Source organism: Rhinolophus sinicus, linkage group LG07, assembly GCF_036562045.2.
Source record: "Rhinolophus sinicus isolate RSC01 linkage group LG07, ASM3656204v1, whole genome shotgun sequence".
NCBI lineage: Eukaryota > Metazoa > Chordata > Mammalia > Chiroptera > Rhinolophidae > Rhinolophus > Rhinolophus sinicus.
The window spans coordinates 20,772,414-20,797,454 of record NC_133757.1 but is presented as its reverse complement, the minus strand read 5'-3'; the positions used below and the strand labels follow the sequence as shown (position 1 = coordinate 20,797,454).

General features: G+C 39.3%; 1 protein-coding gene across 1 annotated transcript in view; it reads left to right on the top strand.

The window, feature by feature from the left end:
• The first annotated feature begins 3,089 nt into the window (after positions 1-3,089).
• CFAP58 (cilia and flagella associated protein 58) overlaps positions 3,090-25,041 on the top strand; it is an 89,039-nt gene continuing 67,087 nt past the window's right edge. The window contains exons 1-8 of the mRNA XM_019725132.2: positions 3,090-3,252; positions 7,697-7,978; positions 10,092-10,240; positions 12,798-12,954; positions 13,811-14,005; positions 16,518-16,655; positions 18,618-18,777; positions 22,293-22,375. Coding sequence (XP_019580691.2) covers positions 3,244-3,252; positions 7,697-7,978; positions 10,092-10,240; positions 12,798-12,954; positions 13,811-14,005; positions 16,518-16,655; positions 18,618-18,777; positions 22,293-22,375 — 1,173 coding nt within the window. The 5' untranslated portion in view covers positions 3,090-3,243. The remainder of the gene's footprint in view (positions 3,253-7,696; positions 7,979-10,091; positions 10,241-12,797; positions 12,955-13,810; positions 14,006-16,517; positions 16,656-18,617; positions 18,778-22,292; positions 22,376-25,041) is intronic.

The following is a 25,041-nucleotide window of genomic DNA, read 5'->3' as shown; positions in this document are numbered from 1 at the left end:
TGATTTCCCATGTTTCGGTCTTTCTTTCCCCACCTCATACATAACTCTCTCAAGTATCAGTGTCTAGATTCCCTGAGCACCCATAGTGCTCTCTGTTGACAAGGCACATTCTAAATGATCCCATCATGTTATGTTAGAATGAATTGTAGATTTTCCTTTCTTTCCCTCAACGCCAAGGGCAGTGATTCTTCCTTAGTCACCTCTGTGTTTCCTGTGTCAGCCGTGTACCTGTCATGTAGCAGATACTTAAAAAAGTGTTTCCTGGATAGAATTACTATCACCTTAGCAGGCCACCTGCTTCTGCAATGGCCCTTTAGGCGATTCCTAGGAAACAAGAAGACACAGAGCCCCACAATTGTACAGGGCCTTCTAGGTTATTTTCTGATGTTGTGTACCTTCAGGAATGTTAGGGAGTGTCTCTAGATCATGGTGGTCCGATAGCTGGTGATCTCAGCATGTAGTCAGGTTTCCTGTAAATGTACCAAGCAGCCCGAGCTGCGACGCCTGCCGCATCTCCACCTCATTTCTGTTGGCTTACAGTTTGGTTCAGACTGCTTCAGCATTGGCTACTACCCACCATCTCTATGCACATCACGTCTCAACCATATTTTGTCCTATTTGTCCCCCAGATAGGCAGTCTCAGTTCATGAATGAGATATCATTTTATAAACGTGAATTTTCCCCAAGTTAATTCATAAATTCAATGGAGGTCCAATTCAGTTTCTCACGAGGAACTTGAAGAACATCCTGAAAATTATATGGGATGATAAAGGTTCATGAATAACCAATGTAATTGTGACAGAAGAAGTAGGGATGGGGACCTTGCCTGTCAACTATGATGACTGGCTACAAAACCCTGGTAATAAAACCTGTGGTACTGGCACAGGAACAAACCAGAGAGCTCAGAACAGACCCAGGTATATTTAGGAACCAAGATGTAGAACAAATTTGTGCACTCCATTGAGAAAAACAAAATCGGACCCTTACCTCTCACCATATACAAAGGTAAACTCCAAATGGATAAGAGATCTCAGTGTGAAAAGTAAAACTCTAAAGCTAATAAAGAAAATGACAGAGAATACCTTTATGACATTGGGGTTGAGAAGGACTTCTTAAATCATACCGGAAAAGCACATTAAAAGTAAAAAAAAAAAAAAAAAAGAAAAGAAGGGTTACAAAATTAAGGATTATTGTTCTGCAAAGAACATCACAGGCAAAGTTTCCAGTTTCTGGAAGCAGATTAATGCCTAGACTTTACAAAGAACTCTTGCAAATCATAAGGGAAAAGACCAATAGAAAAATAGGCAAGGGGTGGCCGGTTAGCTCAGTCAGTTAGAGCATGGTGCTAGTAACACCAAGGTTGCCGGTTTGATCCCCTCCTGGGCCACTGTGAGCTGTTCCCTCCTTAAAAAAAGGCAAATGTTATAGATAGTTCACAAGAGGACCCCAAGTGGCTTATGAATGTATAAAGAAATGCTCAATTTCACTAGTAGTCAAATAAATACAAATGTAAACAAAAATGTGTTGACACTATTCGATGATATTGACAGAAAGTTAAAAATTGGCTAATCAGATGAGTCAGTATTTAAGGCACTTAAAATAGTATCTGACACTTAGTAAACACTATATTAGTGTTTATAAATAAACAAACCACCACATACTTGCAAGGATGGGAGTGGGGGAAAGTAATCCTTATACCAAGTGTAGGGCAGCCCTTCTGGTATGCTTGGTGAATCTAGCAGTACTTGGTGAAGGTAAGTACCCAGAGCTTCCACCACGCTACTAGGCACCTTCGTGCCATTGGAAAATAGAGTCTGCCACTGGGCAGATGAATTTGTAAACAATATAACCTCTGGATAGTCACAGCCTTCACCTCTTACCACTAGGAACCAAACCCTTTAATAGTGAACAGAGCTTTTGTGGGAAAAAAAGGAGCTATTTTCCTCCAGTAACTGGACACATGACATGCGGAAGAGTAGGGACTGTTTTTCTGTCCCCACTGGCTCCCTGGCTGGGTGTCTTTGTGCAGGACTCGTTGCATAATCGAATGCAATGCCCCATGCATCCCCTGTGACTTGAACAATCTCACTCCTAGGCATGTATTTGGGAGGAATCTGCACAGAGTCCACAGAGGACCATGGACAGGGATGATGACCGCTGCGCAGACTGTGGTGCTGGAGATGTGAAGGCAGCCTTGGTATCCATCACCTTGGGGCATGGAAGTAACACGTGTGGATGTCCAACAAAGGCTAGTAGGGAGCAGTCAGACGCAATGAACTGGGATTACAACACCAACTGAAACAGAGAGAGAGCCTGGAAAAGAATGTTGAGTGAAAAAAGTAGAAAATAAGATGATGTGTAAAGTCTAATACCATTAGTAAACTTTTAAACAGGCACTAACAAAAATGGTATACGTTTTTCAGAAATACATATCCAAGCACAGAAACACGAATGCCAATGGCACTGAGGATGAGGAATGGGAGTAGAGACGGGGATAAAGGAGGAAAAATAAAACGAGAGGGGCCTTGCATGTTTTATGAACCAAGGAGTTTAATTACTCTCACTCACTGTACCTGAAATCTAAAGGGTATGGAGGTGAAGGGGGAGGAGGAGGAGAGAGAGAGGAGAAGAAAGGGTCTTGAGAGAGGAGCCCCAGATGCTAGGCAGTTTTTCATGATGTGGCCCCAAATACGTTTTCCCAGGGTGCCTTGAGCTCTACATCCTGTTTTTCTCACCACTAGTAACAAAACCCTTTGAAGTCAGGTGTCTTGCACACAGTAACTGCTTCATAAGGGATGTAATTGACTCGAATTGAGATTATTTCTTGTTCCCGTGACCTAACCGCTTTGCCACAGAGGGCGGAGTGTGGCTGCTGGTCCTTCCCTCCTCCAGAATCGTCCGATCCATATTTCCTTGTAAGCGTTAGTCTTCGGCTCTCCTTTGCCAGCTCCCTCTTTCTCAGTGGTCTCTTCCCATTCGCTGTCTCCTTTCTCTTTGGTGTTTCTGACTTCTGCGCACACCTTGTGACTCCTCCCAGACTCTTCGAACCACCTCTAGAGGGCGTGGCGGTTGCCAGGCGACAGGAGGACGCGCTGAGCGCCGAGTTTCGCCCCCGGCGGGGAATAGAAATAAGGTGGTGCGGTTTTAGACGCTGCGGGCAGTGCAAAGCCCCTTCCTCAGACTCGGGCCCAGTTTCTGCGATCTCCACAGCAGCCTCTGAGGCCACCCCCAGACAACGTCAGGATGGCTGAGGTCAGGAGTCAGCCCCCCTCTCTCTGCCGCTTCCCGCTTGACCCCTCCCTATTGTATGGACTTATCCACTGATTCCAATAGTCTCCCCATCACGTCTTATCCCCACCCGCAGCCTCAACCCGTTCCCCAGTCCCAGTTGCCTCTGGTCCCATTACCTCCTGTCTTTCCTTTAGTTGGGTGGATACCCCTTACCCCGGAGATTAAATTGAAATTGGCACTGTGCTAAACCGGGTAGTAAATTTCATGACAGGCACCCATCCTTAGATTATGAGACATGAGGTGATACCACAGAGATGCACAGACATATTGATGTCTCACTGACTGGGGGGTGGGGTGGGGGGACGTACAAGAAGCCTTCATAGGCATCACTGTCACCCCTATTCACTGACTCTTGTCCACCCAACTCAGCATGATTCCCTATCAACTGATTACCTGTTGTGATGCATCTTCATTAAGCTCTTCTTCAGCCAATCACCACTACCCTGTGTTATCATTGACCGCTGTGTTAAATTCTTGTAGCCTCCATTCACTCCCCCACGTTGTAGTGCACACCATCTTCAGTCTCACTGATGAGGGCTCATTTCTTCATTTTTTTGAAGACCCCCTGTCTGTCCCTTAGCACCCTCATTTATAACTTCGACATTGGGTCCCTGTCATCACTTGCTATTCATAATCCCCATCCACCATGGCCCTACCCAAATCATTCATGGCCCCATCAGAGCTCTCCCCCATCTCACCCATCACATAGTCAGTCCCATTCAGAATCAGCTTTTGTGATAATTTGTGGGGCACAATGAAAAATGAAAATTGAGAGCCCCTGGTTAAAAATTATTAAGAATTTCAAGATGAGACAGCAGAGTACCAAACTGATTGGGGGATGGGGCCTGTGTGAGCAAGGGGCCCCGTGACACTGCATAGGTCACACACCCATAAGGCCAGCCCTGGTCCCAGCTCCTGTCATCAGCATCATGCCCCCACCCCTGTTCCACCCCTATCGCTTCTCTTGTCTCCTCTATACCGTTCACATCCCCGTATCATTCCATCTCCTCCAGATCTGGTCTCCCCTTCTAAACTCCATCTTCCTCTGGTCAATAGCTCCCTCTCCTTATCACACAGTCCCTTTCATGCCCTCTGTCTTCCTCGCTCCCTGGGTGCCGTCACTCTCACGTCTCTTGTACATCCATGCTGCTGGGGCCACAATACTTATAGCCAGCACCCACACTCATTCACATCTTTCTTCCCCTTTCCTCCTCCTGTTCCTTCTAGTTTTCCTTTCCTCCCTATTATTTGCTTTTGCATCTGTCCTCCTATTCTCTTTCACTAGTAATTTTGGTTTCTTTCATTCTTCTTCATTTTTCAGACATAAGCCCCAGATACCAATACTGTGAAATAATTGTTTCTTAGTCTCCCTTCCCTTTCATTATGTCCCCTATTCCTTCCATTTTTCATCTCACTTGATCTCAGCCTACTTTGTCTCACTCTTGCTTTCATAAGTCTTCATTTCCACTCTGGGCTCATTTTTCACTACTGCGCTCTTTGCCTTCTCCCCACTAATCGGTATTTCCCGCACCTAGAACTGTGCCTGGCAGATAGTAAACACTCAATAGGTAAGTGTTGAATGAAGGAGCATCACAGTTCCTTTCTGATTAGTTCATGCTTCTGAAGTCGATACCATTATATGCCGTAACAGTATAAATACCAGCTGGCTATTGGTCACAGCTAAGAGATTAGTTTTGATTTGCTTTTAATAGCAGTATATTTTTAAATAGCAATATGAACAAAATCTCTTACGTTCATAAAAGTTTCTTTAAAACTTTTCTTTCTTTGATATTTTTCCATTCCTGTGCTAAGTGCCAGGTGTACAGGGAAAACCTAGTCTGCCAACAAATCATTAGGCTGGTGATCAAGTGTTGACATTAATACCATTTACAGGGATGGAACCGAGAACATTGCTGTCATATATTTTTCTGTGTGCTCATGTTTAGCATCAGCAAGGGGAAAACACACAGCAACAGCAGCTCCATATTTCCTTAATATGATTTTTCCTCCTTTGTGGAATTGCTATATTGTGATCTTTGCAATAATCTGTTTTTAGTTAGGAAGAAAACTTCTGTTAAGTTTAACATTAGCACTAATATTGTTACACAAAATGTTATAGATCTATTTTAAGATGAGGACTCTATTTTGCTTACATGTCGTCTTTAGAAATTTAATCAATAGTACAAATATTTTTGAAAATCAAAAATAGGTAGACTTTCTCCATATTGAGCAAGACAGTCTTGTCAAAGCAGAAGGGAAACTAGACTACTTGCCCAAAATCTTTGGGGTGAATTTGAATTTTGCTTTATTATTAGGATTAAAGATCATTTCAGTTGATTTCTTTGATTAGCAATAGAGCTTTGATGCCAACGCCCTTTTTAGTGTAGACTATCAAAGCATTATGTTGCAAACATAAATGAGATCTTTCAAACCTTAGCAGTTCTTTGCTCAAAAGCCTTGAGTGGTTTCTTGTGGCCTAGAAAATAATTCACTCCTTATTCCTTAGAATGCCGTTCAGCTCCTCCAGTCTGTCCATAACTCCGTGTCTAGTCTTCTCCTTCCTTCTCCCTGTCATACTTCTTACAGTTTAGCCAACCTGAGCTTCTTAACCAGTCTCAAATCCTGGACGCTTGCTTGGCCCTGAACCTTTGCTCATGCTTTGCCATTTGCCAGGAATAGCCTTTCTCTCCATATCCACCTGTGAAAATTCCACTCTCTCTTCTAGGCCTGCTCAATACCCATTTCCTTTATAAAATTTGCCTTAATTCTTGCTGCTGGGAGTAATTTTGTCTTCATATAGGTCCTTGTAGAACTTTGAATCCATTTTATGGCAGAAATAAAATTCTGTGTGTACTTCCATGTTCTGAAAACACACCTCATCAACTATTAATGTATAAATTTCCTGTGGGAGGGTTGTTTATTCCTTACCTTGGTATCTCCTACAGGCACCATCATTCCAACTTACATATAGCAGATGTTCAATAAATATTTGCTGAATAAACAAATATATTAACCATACACATTCTTTTTTTGTTATTGTGCTGTATCTGACAAGCAGTAGGTGTATTAGTTTGCTAGGGCAGCCAGAATATAGTACCACATACTGAGTGGCTTAAAACAACAGACATTTATTGTCTCATAGTTCTGGAGGTGAGAGGTCTGAGATCAAGTTGTTGGCAGGGTCATGCTCCCTTTGAGACTCTGAGTAAAACCCTTCCTTGTGTCTTCCTAGCTTGTGCTGGTAGCTAGCAGTCTTTAGCTTTCCTTGGCTTGCAGCTACATCAGCCTGATCTCTGCCTCCGTCTTCACATGGTGTTTTCCCATGTGTGTGTCTCTCTGTGTCCAAATCCCCTCCATTGCTTTTTATTGAAATATAATTGACATGTAACATTGTATTAGTTTCAGGTGTACAATATAATGATTTGATATACGTATATACTGCAAAATGATTACCACAGCAAGTTTAGTTAACAGCCATTGCCACACATAGTTATAATTCTATACCCCCCTTTTTGTAAGGACACTGGTAATATTGAATTAGGACCCACCCTACTGCAGTATGACCTCAGCTTAACTAATTATATACGCAATGCCTCTACTTTGAAATAGGGTCCCATTCATGAGTACTGGGGGTTAGAGCTTCAACATAACTTTCTGGGGAACACAATTCTACCCATGCACCAGGGAAATCAGAATTCCCATATAACTAACTCCTGGGTTCTTATGTAAGGCATAGCCAGACTTGCCTGAATTACATTTGCATGCCTGGGCTTATATTTTTAAATGGTTTGTTGTCCAGCTAATCATGGAAAGCAAATGTGGAAAAAGCCATGAGCCTTCCACAGGGGACATTTCAGTATACTTGTGGAGATGAGCTGGCCTAATTTTCTTAAGGGATAAAACTGATGGAATATCTTTTAGGAGACTAGTCCATATTTCACATGGGCTTCATTGTGAATATGTGTTATTTCATGGTATTTCTACCAAGATGTCCCTAAGTCTGACCTCAACCTGCCATGGGTTCCCCCTGCAGTTTTGGGGCAGTAAGAAATAGAATGAAATGAAAAGGAATCAGGGCTTGGAAGAATCATAAAAGCTATGAAAATTTATTGAATACCTACTTTCTGCCAGGTACGTGGCTAAGTGTCCAACATGAATGATGCCATTTAATCTCATCTGTAACAACACCATGTGGTAGGAAATATTTTACATGGTATGTATGCATCAGGGCATGAACATCATATAGTTGTTTCCTTGCCATCATACAGTCTTAAATTTTGTACTTGTCAGTGCCTTTTATTTTGCTTATGTGAAGGTCCTTTATTCATGGATATTAACAGTAACTCCTGAATAGTAATGGTGTAAATGTTGCAATGCTCATTCCCATCCCTGCTCTTCTGTCCAGGAAAAGGGGGAAAAACAGGTGCTGGAAGAAACTGCATTTGAAGAAATCGAAAAGGATTTTCTGGAGGTTCTCAATGAACTTTCAGGAGACAGAAGTCTGGAGAGATTTAGGATTGAATATGAGAAGCTTCATGCTGTCATGAAAAAGTCTTATGACAATGAAAAGCGTCTGATGGCCAAATGCAGAGAGCTCAATGCAGAGATTGTGGTTAATTCTGCGAAGGTTGCCACTGCCCTGAAACTCTCTCAGGATGATCAGACCACCATTGCATCCCTGAAGAAGGTCAGTGATTTAGAAGTAGGACCAAAGGAGAGCTGCCATAAATACATCCTATATTTAAAACATTATCTGTTCATTATATTATATTGGCAGCTCTTGGCTGGTGGTAAATGAGTTATTAAGTAAAAATTTACGTGATTTATATATTCATTAAGCCTAGGGAATAATGTTCATTGTTAAAGAAAATAATTAGCCTGGGTAAATTTCACTATTCAGGAAACAATGTAGAACATTACTTGCTGGCTTGGTTTCTAGGAAATGCTGGGTTAACAACAACAACAAAAAATTAGAGACAAGTAAGTGCAATATTAGGAATCTCAGTATGACTTGTTTGATACAAGATGAATAGTAATTAAATATCTCATGATGATAGTTTGTTAAGGATATTTTCCTATTTCTACTTTTTCTACTGTTTTAGGAGAGATTGTCTTAGGAATTCTCAGAAATATCATTTTCATTATATTTCTTCTTAGCATCCCTTTGCTTCTTCCTTGATCCCCCCAGTTCCTCGTGATGGGAGAACAGGGATTCTGGGAGGGGAGGGGACCGGGGGTGGGGGGAGTAATTGGGGAAGTATGACTTTGTCTTACACTTTACTTTTCCATCCTCAAGTGTGTTGCATTATTTTGAAGATAAAACATAAATGTTCCATGTTGATTTCAGGGAGATCAGAGGTTAAGACGTTTTAATTTATAATTTAAAAAGCCCAGTGATGAGAAATCATTCACAAAGTTTTAAGATAATTGCCTTGATATCATCCAGTTAAACATCAGCCAATTCAAAAGAATTTCCAAGACCTGTGTAAAATATGACGTTTTGTTAGAAACGACTTTTTTTTTGAGGTGTTCTTTTCTCACTATTGTCTTTTTCTTTGGTTTTCCTTTGAAAAACCAACTTAAGAAGGCTCTAATTCATTTTATGACGAGAGATTAAAAACCTACTTTTTACTCTAAATTTTAAAACTGGAGATGGAAGTCATGAATTGATTAAAATCTAATCGATGATGTAAATTTGGACAAGTCTTCATATCATCACATTTTCATTTAAATATCCCTCATTTGTTTTGCTGAAAATAGTATATATGGTTGCTACAGAAAAGCCTATCTCATAAACTGACATTTTGTTTTGAATTGCTAAATTATGTGTTGTAGTGACCCAAGAGTGATCTCTATTGTAATCACACGGATTTATTTAATTAAATACTCTCTACCACTCATTTTATTGCTTGTCAACATGAAAGTGGAATATTTTCTCCTTAAGCTAATAGGTTCTTACCTGTATAGAGGACTCACGTTCCACTGGATGAAATGCCTGAAGAAAATTACGTGGCAGGGTAAAACTCAAGGCTGTAACAATATTTACTGTGCTTTGTTCATTTATTTGAATGGCTGGAGTTCACTTGCAAGTGTTTTTGGTGGACATTGTGTTTCGTAATAGTAAGGAAGCCAAAGCTGCATGAGTCATTGTTTCCATTCCCTGCCATGGCTTTTGTTTTTCCCCTGTAAGCATTTGATGAGAAGGCCTGGGCTTGAGTTTCTGGGAATGGGAAGTACCAAGGCTGCTGTGTACAATTAGGTGACAGCACGGACCACTTTGCTATGAATTGCTGTAAAGCTCACATTGCCATCCAGGTGTTCACTTGGGAAAATATAATTTTTATTTGGAATCTATCAAGATCTTCCAATTTAGGGCTTGGATCCAAGATTATTCCTTGTGGGATAAAGCTTATTTAAAAAAAAAAAAAATATCTGGACTCGAAAAGCACAGAAGCTGTCATTTTTAATTTTGTAAACCTATCTTAACATTTTTATTTGAAACAGCCTCCTAGTTATAGCAGCCCTTGCAGTCTGTGAGCTTTGTAGCTACTCTCATCTACTCAAGAAGAAAGACACTTTTCCAATACCCCTCCTAAAAATTGCTGTTCAGTATTGACTGGCTCATGTTGAACAATTCAGTAAGTCAGTATAGATTTAATGCATAACGTATAATATATACTCTTCTCTCCCCGTAAGTGACTACTATACTGCAGTTGTTTTATTATTCTCAGTTTACTCCGTTTGTCTCACATCTGGAACCTAGTTTGGTTTTTCTCACTGACGTCCTGTGGCCCACCTAGGAAATTGAAAAGGCCTGGAAGATGGTGGACTCAGCCTATGATAAAGAGCAGAAGGCGAAGGAGACGATTCTTGCCCTGAAAGAGGAAATAGTGAACCTAACCAAACTAGTCGAGCAAGGATCTGGACTGTCATTGGACCAGGACAGCAAGTAGGTGGTACCTTTTTGATGTGTGTTGAACTTGCTTTTGTAGAGGACTCCTTTAACAGACAGCCTGGGGCTGGCCAGTGTCACCTTTGTGATACACGACTCTCCTTCTTTGTGGGTTTCCTGGAGTTTTCTGTCTAGTGCTATTTTTTTTTTCTTTTTAATACTCCCTTTCTCCACACCCAAGAACTCCTAATTTGTGGTTCTATTAAACTTTTGGCTTTATGAAAATCAATATTACAGTTTCAAAACGAGTAAAGGTTTTAGGTTTATTTCTCTCAAACGTGTGGAATGGAACTGGCTGCCTTTCTGCCCAGATTTCCAGCTCCCGTACCACTCCTCCCCCCGCCATGATTCGTTGCATTACCATCCTTCTGAATTCTCAGGTTCTTGGCCAGAAAACAGAGTTCCTCTTCGCCTCTGCCCCTCCTTCATCCCTTAAAACTTCATCTTGTTGTTGATTGTCTTTAAGCATCACGTGATTCTGTCTTTCCCTCCTCTATTGCCAGTGCTACTGCCTCCCATCCTCTGTTGGATTTGTCAGTAGACTCCTAACTGGTCTCCCTGCCTTCAAAGAGACTTTTCCCTTCTTTACCATCATCCACATACCAGATGTATGATTCTGAAACATACATCTGCATACTTCCATCTCCAGCATAAACACCTGCCATAGCTACCCATCCCCAAAGGATAAAGCCCCAAATCTTGCACATGTCTTTCAGGGCCCTCCTAGATCTGCCCCCATCATCCTTGCTAGACTCATGTCCAGCAACACCTTGCTTACTCCTGCCTCCATACCTTTGAACATGTTGTTTTCTATGCCAGGAAGGCTTTTTCTGTCTTTCTCCACATAGTAAACAACTATGCATCCGTCAAGACCCATCTCAAACACCATCTTAACCTCATCATCATCAGCATCTCTGTTCTAAGCTCCTCCCCACCCTCAGATTCAATGATCAAGCAGAAGAGTCACTGTTCTCTGTTTCCATAGGACCCAACATCTGCCTCAAGTATAGCACTGATCACATTGTACTGAAATTATTTGTTGAGGTGTTTCTGTACCCATTAGGTTGTGAACTCCCTGAAGAAAGAGACACCTTTACCTTCCCTCCAGGAGTCTAGCACTGTGCAGGTCATGAAAAACCTTGCATTAATCCAGAATGAACATACATTTCCTTAGGCTTCTTTCACCAAATTTAACTGTCATCTGGGTTTCTTATGCTTTCTAGATGCACTTATCCAATGGTGATAGATAGTTCTAAGTGCAGGTATTGGGGAGGGAAGAGTAAAAACAAATAGGAGATGTGGTGTCCATCATAATGGACTGTTTCTTATTAAAGAAGTCAACCATAATCATAGCAACTATTGAAGAGCAATGTGAGGGAACTGATTCAGTTGGGAGGTGTCGTAATGAGAAGTGGCACATGGTTGAGGAGGAGATCTGAAGAAATTATCCAGCCCAGAATTTTATCTTCAACCAGTACACTCAGGCGTAGCTTCTCTCTTCATAGTAACCTTAGAATTCGAGGTCTTATGTCTGAAGAAGAGTTTTAATGTGGTTTTCAAAGTTCCTTTACGTTATATCAAAGTTGTTGGTAAATAAACATCATCAAATTATTGTGTTCCCAACAGTCATTTGATGACTGTCAGCTGCAAGGGCCTCAAATGCAAGTTGTCTGCTTTCTCAGCTCTAAAGTAGCTGCCTTGCTCTACATTAATTCTGCGGCACAAGTCATATCAGATATAGTTTTTCTACTTTCAGAATGCTAATTCTGCAGAAAGTCATACCACATTTTATGTAATGGTTTTTGAAATGTGGAAGTAACTGGGTTACAATTCAAATCAACAAATATTATCACATACTCTCTAAAAACTGGCATCATGAATGATTTTTCAAATTTTGTTGTTGGAAAATGGGTTGCGTTTTTTTGGGAGAAACTGTATGGGTGAATGGATAGAAAAATGGCAATGCATATTATTTGTTTACATTTATACTTTACTTTAGAATTTATAGCTGTGATCACAGGCCTCCAGTGGATATATTAAACAAACAACTTCCTAAATTGACATCTCCTTAGTGTTAATTACAAGAGCTGACAGTAGCAGTACAGTCTTATTGTAACAAATTCAAAATAACACGAAGGTGTGGAAACTAAGGAGTAAAAATCACCCCCACCCCCTGACTCTTCCACCCTCATTTCTACTTTTCAGTGATAACCAGTAAACATTTTGGTGTCTATTTTTTGACTTCCATAAAAAAATGTCTATCACACACACACATACACACACACACACACACACGCACATGCACACACTGTAATTTCTTAAATATAAGAACAGGGATTACGTTATGCATATTATGTTATTATTGGAACTTCTTTTTCAGTTAACAAGTCACAAACAGCTCCCATGTGAGGGCATAAAGATCGTTCTCTTTCACACTTGGATAGTTTTCATCCTTGACGTGAAGTCTTTCCCATGAAAATGAGCTCAGAGGATGATAAGAAGGACTCCTGAGCAGATGGCCGTTTACTTTGACTCCCATGTTCTTCTTTTTCAGTATCCGAGATTTACTGAAGTTCAAAGAAGAAGTGACAAAGGAGCGAGACCAGCTCTTGTCAGAAGTGGTGAAATTACGAGAGTCCTTAGCTCAGACCACTGAACAGCAGCAGGAACTGGAGCAACACAAAGAAGAGGCCGAGCATCTCATCAGTCAGGTCTGCTTTGCCATGGAGGACACGAGGAAGGAACATTACCTTCCAGAAGGATGTTTTGTCCTTCCCCAGACTCCCTGTCTTGTTTCTCTCTCATATTTACCCCCGCTGCCCAAATGAAGCATCCACTGTTCTGCTTGTTTTTCTGGTTTGTTCTTACAAGAGCAGTTTTACTTGAGTCCCTCTTCTCAACATTCTCTGAGAAGTCACTAAGGCAGGGCCCTGCTTACGATTCTGGAAGCTGTCCCCCTGTGCTGACCAGGGTATCCTGCACCTGGGAATGGTGGAAGTAGTTCCCTTGGCCCTTTTCCTTTGTAAAGAAGCCATCTAGCTGAAACCTCCTGAACACTTTTATATTACGTCAGAAATCAAATAGATAATACACAAGTCATGTCTCTAGGAGAAAAACATGAGACTTCTTTGAGCATGAGACAAGAGAAAGGCCTTTCACTGAATTTGAACATCATGATAAAACTATAGTGCTTTGTGTAGCAATATCCAGTACAACACAATTTCATATTTAGGGTAACTGGCTACATTTTATTTAGTTCCCATTGATGGAGAATTGGATGAATTCTTTCCCTGTTTAACTTCTCTAGAATTCTGGGCTTCCATGTTTAATCGGTTTTTATATCATTCTTTGTGGACTTGTTCCCACTATCAGGGTGGATGTTTGGTGTCAAGGCTCTGAAAAACAATACAGAATATTCTTGAAAAGTTTGAACACTGGATTTCATAGATGACTATCCTACAGGGGAAATGCTACCACAAAGTGGCTGCCCTGAAAATGAGAGGGAGGTTGAAACCTGTCCTGGCGAGGAGTTCATCTCTTTCCTCCCTGTCCTTTCTGTGCCCATAGTTCCAACAAGAAATCCAGCAACGTCAGAATGAAACTTCTCGGGAGTCTCGGAAGAAGGAGAAACTGGAGAAAGAGCTCAGGCAGATTCAGACAGACATGGACACCAGGCAGACGGAAATTAAGGCCCTGCAGCAGTATGTGCAGAAGAGCAAGGAGGAGCTCCAGAAGCTGGAGCAGCAGCTGAAGGAGCAGAAGGTGTGTTGTGTGTGGGCTGCTTGGTGGGTCCTCGCAGAAACGAGAAAGGCACTGAGGTTTGTGGCCCATTGCGGCATTTTGAGTTTTCTTTGGAAAGCAGCAAACTCCCTTCACTATAGGTGTTGGTAACAAAAACTTAGCACTTTGAATGGCTCTTGTGGGTAGATATGCCCTCCTTTATAGGTAGATATGACCTCCTTTTTCTTTGTCAGCTCCAACAGCTAATTAATTTCTTCTTAACCTTTTATCAATGTATAATCTACACACAGGAAAGTATATAGTGACAAGTGTACAGCTTGATGAATTTTCTCCACTTGAACACATCTTTGCCAATTGCACCCAATCGAAGAAACTGTACCCTAGAAGTCCCCTTGTGCCCCCTCCTGGTCGCTTTCTCCCCCAAAGGCCACTTCTTTTCTGAATTCTAAGCGGAGATTAGTTTTGCCCATTTTTGTACTTTACAGACATGAAATCATACAGGTTGTCCTCTTTTGTGTCTAACTTCCTTTTCTCCATACTCTGTTTGTGAGGTTCATTTCTGTTGTTGCCACGGAGTTACAGAACTGCACCGTCCAATATGGTGGCCACTAGCCACACGTGGCTATTTAAATGTAAGTTATTCAAAACTAAATGGCATCAAAAATTCAGTTCCTTGGTTGCCTTAGCACCATTTCAAGTGCTCCATAGCCACATGTGACTAGAAGACGCCATATTAGACACTGCAGACAGAGAGCATTTACATCATTGCACAAAGTCCTATTGGACAGTGCTCAGTGGAGCCTTCACTCTCGTAGCTGTATAGTATTTTAGTGTGTGAATATAACATGATTTATTTTTTAATAGGTTTATTCTTAAGTTTCAAGTTTAGGAAACCCTACTCAGTCTTTATACATTTTAAATATGGTACTATTTTTTTTTTTAACATTTCCCCTGGAATAGTGGTTTAAGGCAACTCAAATGGTAACAGCGCTGGCCTGTCTTTCCTCATTTCTTAAAGAAGCAATTCATGTAATTGAAACACATTCATTTCTTGAAAATATTTTCTCTGAGGAAGTTTCCAAAGAATTGTCAAGCCATATAGCATTTTTCTATTAAAAAAAAATAGATATTAGAATACATTTCTTTGTCAGTTGCTTCATTTATTTTACATAAAACCAGAAATAAAATAGATAATATACAACATGCATTATCCTTGAGAAAAACATGAGACTTCTTTGGGAATGAAAGTTGGAAGATTTTTGAACATGATAAAACTGTAGTGCTTTGTTCAGCAATAGCCAGATCTCATGTAAAACAATTTCATTTTTAGCATAGCTGGCTATATTTTATTTAGTCCCTATTAATGGGAAATTGGATGGATTCTTTTCATGTTTAACTCTTGCTTGCATGGAAATTATACAGTTGACCTTTGAACTACAGGGGTTTGAACTGTACAGGTCCACAATTATGTAGATTTTTTTCAATAAATATAGAGTTGCCCCTACTTATCTGCTGGTTTCGCATCCTCAGATTCTACAAACCATGGATTGAAAGTAGCATTTTGGATCCACAGTTGGGAATCTGTGGTTGGGAATCCACAGATGTGGAGGGCTGACTGTATGCAGTGTTTGGCACCATTTTATAGAGAGGACTTGAGCATCTGCGGGTGTTGGTATCCTCAGAGGTCCTGGAACCACTCCCCTGTGGATACTGGGGGAGACTGTAGTTAAGTTTTGGGTGAGTTCAGAGTTTTATGTGGATTTTTGACTGTGTGTGGGGTCAGCGCCCCTAATCCCAGCGTTGTTCAAGGGTCAACTCTGTTTTGGAGTGTCCATCTGCTCTCTTTTTCCCCTTCAGCCCATTTGATATCCTTTCATCTTCTCAATTTTCTCCCAATAGAAATGGCCGCCATAAAATATAATCCTCTGTTTTTATGAAACGTATAGTCAAGGTAGGGAAGAGGAAAATCTGGCTGACACTGAAGTCAGGCAGATAGAAATCATTTCGCTGCTGTTCCAGGGTTTTGACTTAAGTTGGATTAAAGGAAAATTGTCTCTGTGTTGGTATTAGTGAAAGATTCTATTCCCTAAAATGTTGTGGGCATGTTAATGCAGAATTTGCTTCTGAAGATGTAGCTTCTGAGCCCCACAGCAGATAAAACTCGTTTGAATCTCTAGCTCATTTGCAATGATTATAGCAATTGTTGCATATATGAAGCCTGCCAAATGGCAAACAGGCATTAAAATATTTATCCACCACCTGTGAACAAGACTTCCCAAGACTCTCAGAAAAAAATTTTCCTCTCTGTGTTATTCATTAGAAAGCGTCATTTTCCTCAGCCATTTAACATTCATCATATTTGAGTGTGTTAGTGCTTTCACTGGGGATAAAGAACCATTTCTACAAAGACAAAAAAAAAAAAAGTGTGGCTGCTGTGACTGTCCCAGGAGGTTTGCAGGGCCTCCTGTGTGTATATATGCAGATATTGTAATCAGATTAAAAAGCAACAATCAGCTCCTTCTGCATCTTTCAGATACTGAATGAGAGGGCTGCAAAGGAACTGGAGCAGTTTCAGATGAGAAATTCTAAACTTCAGCAAGAGAACGAGCAACACAGTTTGACTTGCGAACAGCTATCCCAGGAAAACCAGCAGAAGGCACTGGAGCTCAAAGTAAACACCAAGTGACATATCTGTTACCTAGCACTCCCTCCGTCTTTCCCTATTAATACAGGTTTGCCGTGCAGTCGGAGCCCTTGGTTCTATAACCTCTATCAGCTTTGATACATCAGAGGCAGGCATAAGTCTACCATGATTGCTTCATGCCTGGGAGCAGATAGTGTGACACCTTCCATTCTTACTTATAAAATTACAAACCTGATTATTGATCACATGATTATGCAAATGCTTTCCAAACCGAGCTCAGATGTTCATCTCTGTAACTTAGCCTTGCAAGAAACCAGTTGCCCAGAGCTAGAAACCATTTCCAAGCGCAAGTAGCAAAGATGTCAGATTATATTTTATTACTTGTATGGAGAAGGTGGAATGGGAGGGGTGGGGGATGGAGTGGTACTGCTGGATATTTACTTCTAGGGTTGTAGAAGCAGGATTTTCACTCTGTCCATTGCAAATTTCAAGACAGGCTCCTATTCTTCTCCCTTTCTTCCTTGAAGTATGCTTGCGAATTCAGTTTGGACAACAGTTTTATACTTGGATACATATTTTATGCCTCCATACTTAACAGAGAAACTCTATGTTTGTCACTCACTAATTCTGAAGAATCCGTAAACCCTACTCTGATTATGTTAGAATACTGGGTATAAAAAGAGTGACTGATCAAGAATAATATATAGATTTGAGTAGTGAATCATACAATTTTGCATCACAGTCCCTTTTGAGAATCTGATAAAAGTGCGCGCAGGCGCACACACACACACACTTATTTACATCTTGTATGTTGTTTTACACACAGTCCCAGAGGTTTCCAGGATTTTTTTGAAATCTAACCATCGGGTCTGGATTAATAACTACTGAATTAGAGTATCTTATTGTTCTAATTGAAATAGGTCTTAGGTAAACTAATTTGGGTCCTGTAGCACCTAAGGCTGAGGAACATTTAAATGGTTTGACTTGAAACCATTCTTTATGAGAATGCTGTAAGTTAAAGCAGAAATGAAATGACTACTTAAGGCAAAATAATATATGAGGCCCTAAGGTGAAATTAAAGTGAAAGTACTCATGCCATTAATTCTCTCCTTTGACTACACAAATGGGGCACCTTGAATGATGATATATTTTTGGTATCAGATCCTCAGCCTATGGGATCCTGCTTCCACCAATAGTCTGAGGGTAACATACCCAGCTAAGTTCAGTCTCTTCATTGTTAAGAGCTGGGGATAATTGGTAACCTTTATTTGTGGAAGAAACACTGGTTGCTTTTCCAGTAATTTCTAAGAATGGCAAAAGAAAAAAAGAAAAAAAAGAATTTAATTTGAATTTGAAAAAATTCGTAAAACTTGACGTCCATAGGCTAAAATCTGGTGCTTTCCTATGCTAGAATTATTGTTTTGGTACCTTTTGCCATTATGTAGACTTGCTAATTAATGTCCATATATATACCCACCTGTCCACCTGACCATATATATACACATAGACTAACATCCTCTGAGGAAAGAGGACCCCTTCTCTAGTGTATGTAATTGTGCTACAGTGGCCATGTGGGTCCAAAAGAGTATTTGAATATTTTGTAGCATGTTAATAACCTTCTGAGAAAGATCACATTATGAGTCCATGAAAATTGCTGCTTGAATATAGCATCTGTACACAAAATCCACACATTCATGACACACACAACTCAGCATTCTTACCTTGTTTGATTCAACATTCACTGGTGCCTTGAGACATCAGGTTTAATCAGTCTTTTCATTATTTTAGTTTATATAGCCACATATTTTATTCAGAAAATAGAGTTTTTCAATTTCCCTCAGAACTAAACAGTGTGTGTTTTGATTTAATCCGATAGAACAACTTCACAATGATATAGGAAGAATGTATTGGTTCTGAGTTTACCATCATCCAGTCACCAGCCCTTTATTTACTGAGTATCCCTGGTTAATTCTCTCTCACTAATTACAGGCCAAAGAGGACGAAGTCCATCAAATGCGACTTGACATTGGGAAGCTCAACAAAGTCAAAGATCAAATCCATAAGAAATTGCACCAGATTGAAGATCAAAAGACAGAAGTAGAACAGCACAAGGAAACTCTAAAAAATCAGATCTTGGGATTAGAGAGAGGTAAACCAGCAAACATTTTGTGCTTTTAAAAATTTGCTTATAAACATTTCATTGGTGACTAATGTCATTTGGCAACCTAGGGCTCCAGACATACAAACACAAAAATACCAAATGAAATCAGTAAAACAGTGTTGAAACGGGTAGGTAGGCAATATGGAGGGGACATCATTTTGAATACCTTAAAAAATTCTTCAACAGACTATATGGGCACAGTATAAATCCAGCCCAAAGTCTTGTTCAGTACTTATCAGTGGAGTAAATAACATCTATACTGTTAGGTCTGGATTCTATATGACTTTTAGCTTTAGTCCCTTTCCCCACGGAAGATAGGGGATAAATGAAAATATGAAAATGAATGTCCCCCATTAGCAGTATTTGATACAATATTGTACCAAAAAGCAATGGAACAAAAATAAATGGCTTCTATTTTTTTTCTCTGTTAATACTTTATCATATGGCAAACACTTGTTTTATCAGCTCTCACATTGACCTGTGGAGGAAATATTTAAGTGCCATAGGAGGCAGTATAACACAGAATAATCATTAAGGATACAAACTCTGGGTATAAATCCCACCTCCATCATATTTAGCTGTTGGGGGATGAAATGAACTAATACACATAATGTACTTGCAGACGGCACGTGGCACATACTAAGTGCTTACTAAATGCTATCTATTATTATCCAGATATTACTATTTATACCAGTAATAAGATAGAATATTATCTCATTCTGAAAAGAATATAATTGAAAACAGGGTATACTAGTCAAATTAGGTGTCAGAAAAAGCCCTGGACTTGGTGACAGAGGATCTGGGTTTGAATTCTGACTGTACCAGAACATGTGAGGCAGGAAACACTGCATTCACCTCATGTGCTGCTATGAGTTGTAAATCACTGACTGAGATAACATATGTAAAAACATAAAAACATACGTTGCCTTGCTAAAAGTTAGGTAAAATCTAAATCTCCAGATAACATTATTAGAAATATTTGTCATGTAAACCTCTGAGAAGTGTACGTATTTTTCCCTCTAAGACATGAGGCAAAAAATCTTTTATTGAGACGCAGTTGCAGCTTATTTTGACAATTTCCCCATTCATTCATTCATTCATTCATTCATTCATTCTTTCACTCAAAAAACTGAGTGTCTTCTATGAGTATATGCAGGCACTGTGCTAGACATTGGGTGTGTGGAGGTCCCTGCACTCAGGATGCTTACAGTGTAGCACGAATTTACAATCTAATGTTTACAGTGACATACACTCATGTGAAGAAAAACTTGTAGAGCTTATTTTGTAACTGGCTTAGTGACTTTCAAAACATTCCCATATTTAAATTTCTGTATTTTTGCTTGCAATAGTTCTAAGCTTTGGAAAAAGAAAGTCATCTATTCAGTGTGGAACCCAATTCTTCATCCTTAAATCATGTTTGCAAAAGTCATCATACTCTTTCTTTTCGTTATTTTATAGATATTTATTCTTAGGGTTTTCTTCCTTCTCATGTGCCTGATCAAAGGATGGCACTGGACATAATAGTTAGAGGATGAGTCCTCCATATGTTTTTGCTACCACAAAACCCAAGAAACAAACTGAAAAACTGCCAGAACTCACGAGAGTTCAATAGGGTGTCAGGTTATAAAATAAATGTTAATATATAGATATCAGTAGCATTCTTCTGTACAAAGAGTCAGTTAGAATACATGATGGAAAAGCCTCTTTTCAAAACAGCAACTAAAGTAATAAAATATCTATGAGTAAAGGTACCAAGATATCTGCAAGACCTGTGTATAAAAAGCACTGCAGAATTCTACTGAGGGACATAAAGGAAGACTTGAAAAATGGAGAGCTACACCAAGTTCCTGGATGAAAAAACTTAATAGGATAAAGATATAAATTTGTCTAAGTTAATCTATACATTTAATTTTTCCAATAAAAATTTCAGTGAGTTATACTGCTGGGACTTGAAAACTGATTCTAGAGTTCCTCCAGAAGAATAAACATGTGACAATAGTCATAAAATTCTGGAAGAGTGATGAGGAAGCATTTTCCTTACTAGTTATTTAAGTATATTATAAAGCTTCAAAAATTAAATAGTATAGTCAAGCTGTCCAAATAAACAGATCAATGAAAAAGACTGGAAAGGCCATGGAAAGACTCCGGATTATCACTGGAGATAAAGGTGTTGTTTCATATCAGGTGCAGTCTGGGTTGTTAAGAAAATGGTAGCATGACAACAAGCGACTTTTTTGGGAAAAAAAAGTTAACACCAGATGTAGAAAGCATAAGGCCGAGGTTGAGAGATTTATTTAAGTGAAATAAAACCTAAATTTTTATATGTATCAAAGACTATATACTATAAAGCAGATTGACCAAAATATTGTCAAGGAGTTAGTATCCTTATTATATATAAAGAGTTCTTATAAATCCACAAAAAGGGCAAACAATTCATGAAAAAAATTGGCAAAGGGCATGCGTGGCCAATTTGAAAAACAGCAATACAAATAAATGGTAATTAGACATGAAAAAGTAGTCAACTTCACTACTAATCAGAGAAATGTAAATTAAATACAGGCCTATTAGTTTTAATGATCTATCAGATTGTCAAAAGATCAAAGAGAATGATAATACCCAGTGGTGGTTTCGTGTGGATTTTGATTGCTATTAATTTTCTGGAGAGAAATTTGGCAGTAGAAGAGAAATGTATTCTCTTTTGTTGTTGTTGTTGTTTGTTTGTTTACTGCCCTATGATCCAGGACTCCCTCTTCTAGATTAACAAATGAACAAGAACTTTCCCAGGATTATTGCTTATAATTACAAATAAATAAAATGGAAGCAACTTAAATGTTATAAGGGGGATTGGCTAAATAAGTTATCCATTTTCATATGGGGAAATATGGAGTCATTAAAAATTCTGATGTAGATGCACCTTTATAATATAGAGAGACATTTATTTTATGTTTGTTAATTATAAAAGCAAGTTACAAAAAGTATGTATGCTATTATTCTCTTTGATATATATATATATATATATATATATATATATATATATATATATGAATGTATGTATACTTATATGTACACTTATATTTGCAGAGGAAAAGTCTGGAAAGAGACATATCAAAATCCTAAATAGAGTGTGGTTGATTCGAATTTTTTCTTTTTGTTTATTTTTATTTCTAATTTCTTTCTGTATCTCTACTTGCTTGTATAATAAGATTTAAAAAGAGTAAGAACTTTTTGGAGTCAGAGAAATTGTGCTCCCAGTCTCAGCCCTGTCACCTTTTGGCTGCAGACCCTTGGTATGTGACTTAATTTCTCTAAGCCTCAGTTTCCATTGGTTTAGTGAACAGGAAGGCCTATCTCACTGAGTAATAATGAAGATTGTGTAACAGTTAACAAACATTTTTATAGCTACAGGTAAACATATAAGGCAGTTTTGTATCACTTTGGCTTTGGCAGATACTTTCTTAAGTTGACTCCATATTTATTTATTATTTTTCTTTCTGGTGATTTAGAAGTGGAGGCTTCAAAGAAACAAGCAGAACTTGATAAGAAAGCAATGGATGAGCTCCTGAGAGAAAGGGACATATTAAATAAGGTGAGTTTGTTCCAGTAACACTGGCTAAATAAGTGTCTTTCTTTAGCGCTACAATATCTGCCCATAACAGGTTGTATGAGGAAAGAAAACTCTGAGGCAAACCAAAGTAGATTAGAATAAATAATAGTGTTCAGTTTTCCTCTAAGCAGCTGTTTGCAGCCCGGCATTCACTGATTTTGAATTGAAACCGCATTATCACCTGTGAGCACAAAGGAACTTTGGAGGATTATCATGTAAACCAGCAGGGGATTTCAGAGTGTTTGTGGGCTCTGTTTTTTATTGCTGAGGTGTTATTTAGCATCCTATACTGCCCCAATTTCTGAATTTAATGTCTATGATCTGTAACTTTTGCTAATCCAGAAAATACAGGTGAGTGCTAATAAAATTTTAACTTTGATGTGTTAGGTATAGGGATGGCTGGTTGGTGATATAAAAAATCTCTAACGTTTTTCCTCCATCTTTTCAGGATTGTTGTAGGTTTTGTTTTTTGTTTTCAGCCCTCATTTCTCCTAGTCTTTGAGCCCAATATGGCCCAAAGCTGAGGGAGGAGTTGGGGAAGCTTGAGGCCTTGAGATCTTCCATTTGAGGCAGGACCCGGGCCCCACCCTTCCCCTCCTTCCTCTCCTTGCCCCTTCCAGAGGATTCCTTCCCTCAATAGACAGTCACTCTTAGGAGATTAACTACTTTCAAGGATGTAGGGTAAACCTTCCTGCTCAAGGATTTCCTCCAAGAAGTGATTGGCCAGGTGTAGAGCTGGGAGGCTGCTTCCGTAACAGACAGCCTGATGGCTTTCGGCCAAGACAGCTTCATCTCATCAAAGTAGATACAGCCTAGATTTGTTCATTCTGACTTTTCATTACTTCTTTAGGTTTCCCAGAATTGAATAACTGTTAACAAAATAAATTACCCTTTGGCTTAAAGTAGACTATTTCAGAAATCTCAGGAAATACTTGGGAGATTAGATATCTTTACATTCAGAACGCCTTAAGAAAATTATTAAATTTTTTTTTTTAATAATCCTGGAAACTGTTCCTTTATTCTGTAAATTTCTACATGTAAACAATATTATTGGATGTAGATTTTTACATTTATTTTTAACATGTACAATATTTAATCCATTTATACTTTATATATACTGGTAAACAATTGATTTTCTGCCGTGATAGGACACGTAGCACATTATTTTTGCATTTACCTGTTTGATTGGATTCATGTCAATTCCTCCCTTAGGGCAGGGTATACTTCCTTTTCTTTCCTGGTCATTGCATCCTTTGGGCCTAGCACAATGCCCAACCCTCTGCAGGTATGCAATCAACATTGATTGATAATCCATTCTTACCCTACTGACTTGAAATGCCACCTTCGTTGACTGAAGGAGTGACATAGTTTTGACAGGTGGCTATGTTAACATATTTTGGTTCTTTCAGTGCAATGCTGCAGTGGCTTTGTCTTTTACAGAGCAAATGTTTAATTTAATACTTGAAAATAAAGTTGATCTTTTCTATGTTCTATGTTATCACCTAAGCAAGATTTAACGTACATTTTACCCGTTTATACTTCAGTGGTTTTCAGATCTGGCTGCAGGTCTGATTGGTTAGAGATTGGGAAGGGACGACGAGGTGTCTCATTGGAACCCAAGGATACAGTTGGGCTCCAGGAACTGTTAGGAACCTGGCCTGGCATTCTTGGGATACACAGAAAGCCACCCCCCCTCCTCTCTACCGCGAGACTTCCGGCTGAGTTTTTGCTTTATTCCCCTCTTTCAGTGAAGATTGTCTTGCTCTGTTTCCCAGTCCACATGGCAGAAAAATGGTTATCACTGACAGCTCCCACGTGTACATCTTATACTGAGTTGCAAAAATCTAAAGGCCCTATTTCAAAAGTCCCTGGGAAGGGTCATTTGGTCCATTCAGCTGTGGCTAGAGAAGCAGATCCTCTGGTATGAGCATGGCTGTCAGACTTGCATTGCCGTTAACTCTGTGTTTTGGGGAACAACCTGGCTTCTTGGGCAGCCAACCCATGGTGTTTCCATTTCAGCATCTAAAATCACAAGTACAGCTTTTCTTGTTTTTAAATGTAGGTGCCTAGGTTCCGTCTCAATTTCACTGAGTCAGAATCTCTGGAAATGAGACATAAAGCATCTGCATTTTTTTTTCCATTAAATTTATTGGGGTGACAATTGTTAGTAAAATTACATAGATTTCAGGTGTACAATTCTCTATTACATCATCTATAAATCCCATTGTGTGTTCATCACCGAGTCAGTTCTCCTTCCATCACCACATATTTAATCCCCTTTACCCTCATCTCCCCCCCCCCTTACCCTCTGGTAGCATCTGCATGTAAAACAAAAACAAAAACAAAACTGTTCTTTTTCTTTTTTATTGTGGTGAAATACACGTAAGATAAAATTTACCATTAGTGACATTTAGTACATTCACTGCGTATACTCACTTCCTAGGGATGTTGTGGTCGCTTCGTGCATTTATATGTGTGTTTAAAGTACCTTGTGCAAAATTAACACAATAAACTCTTGATAAACTGTAGAGAATATGATTGTTTTTACTCATCTCCAAAACAACACATCTAATTATTTTAGGGTTGAGGCAGGGAGCAAATTTAACCCCTAACATTTTGAGTAATGGGGCTGCTCTGTTGTCCTTATT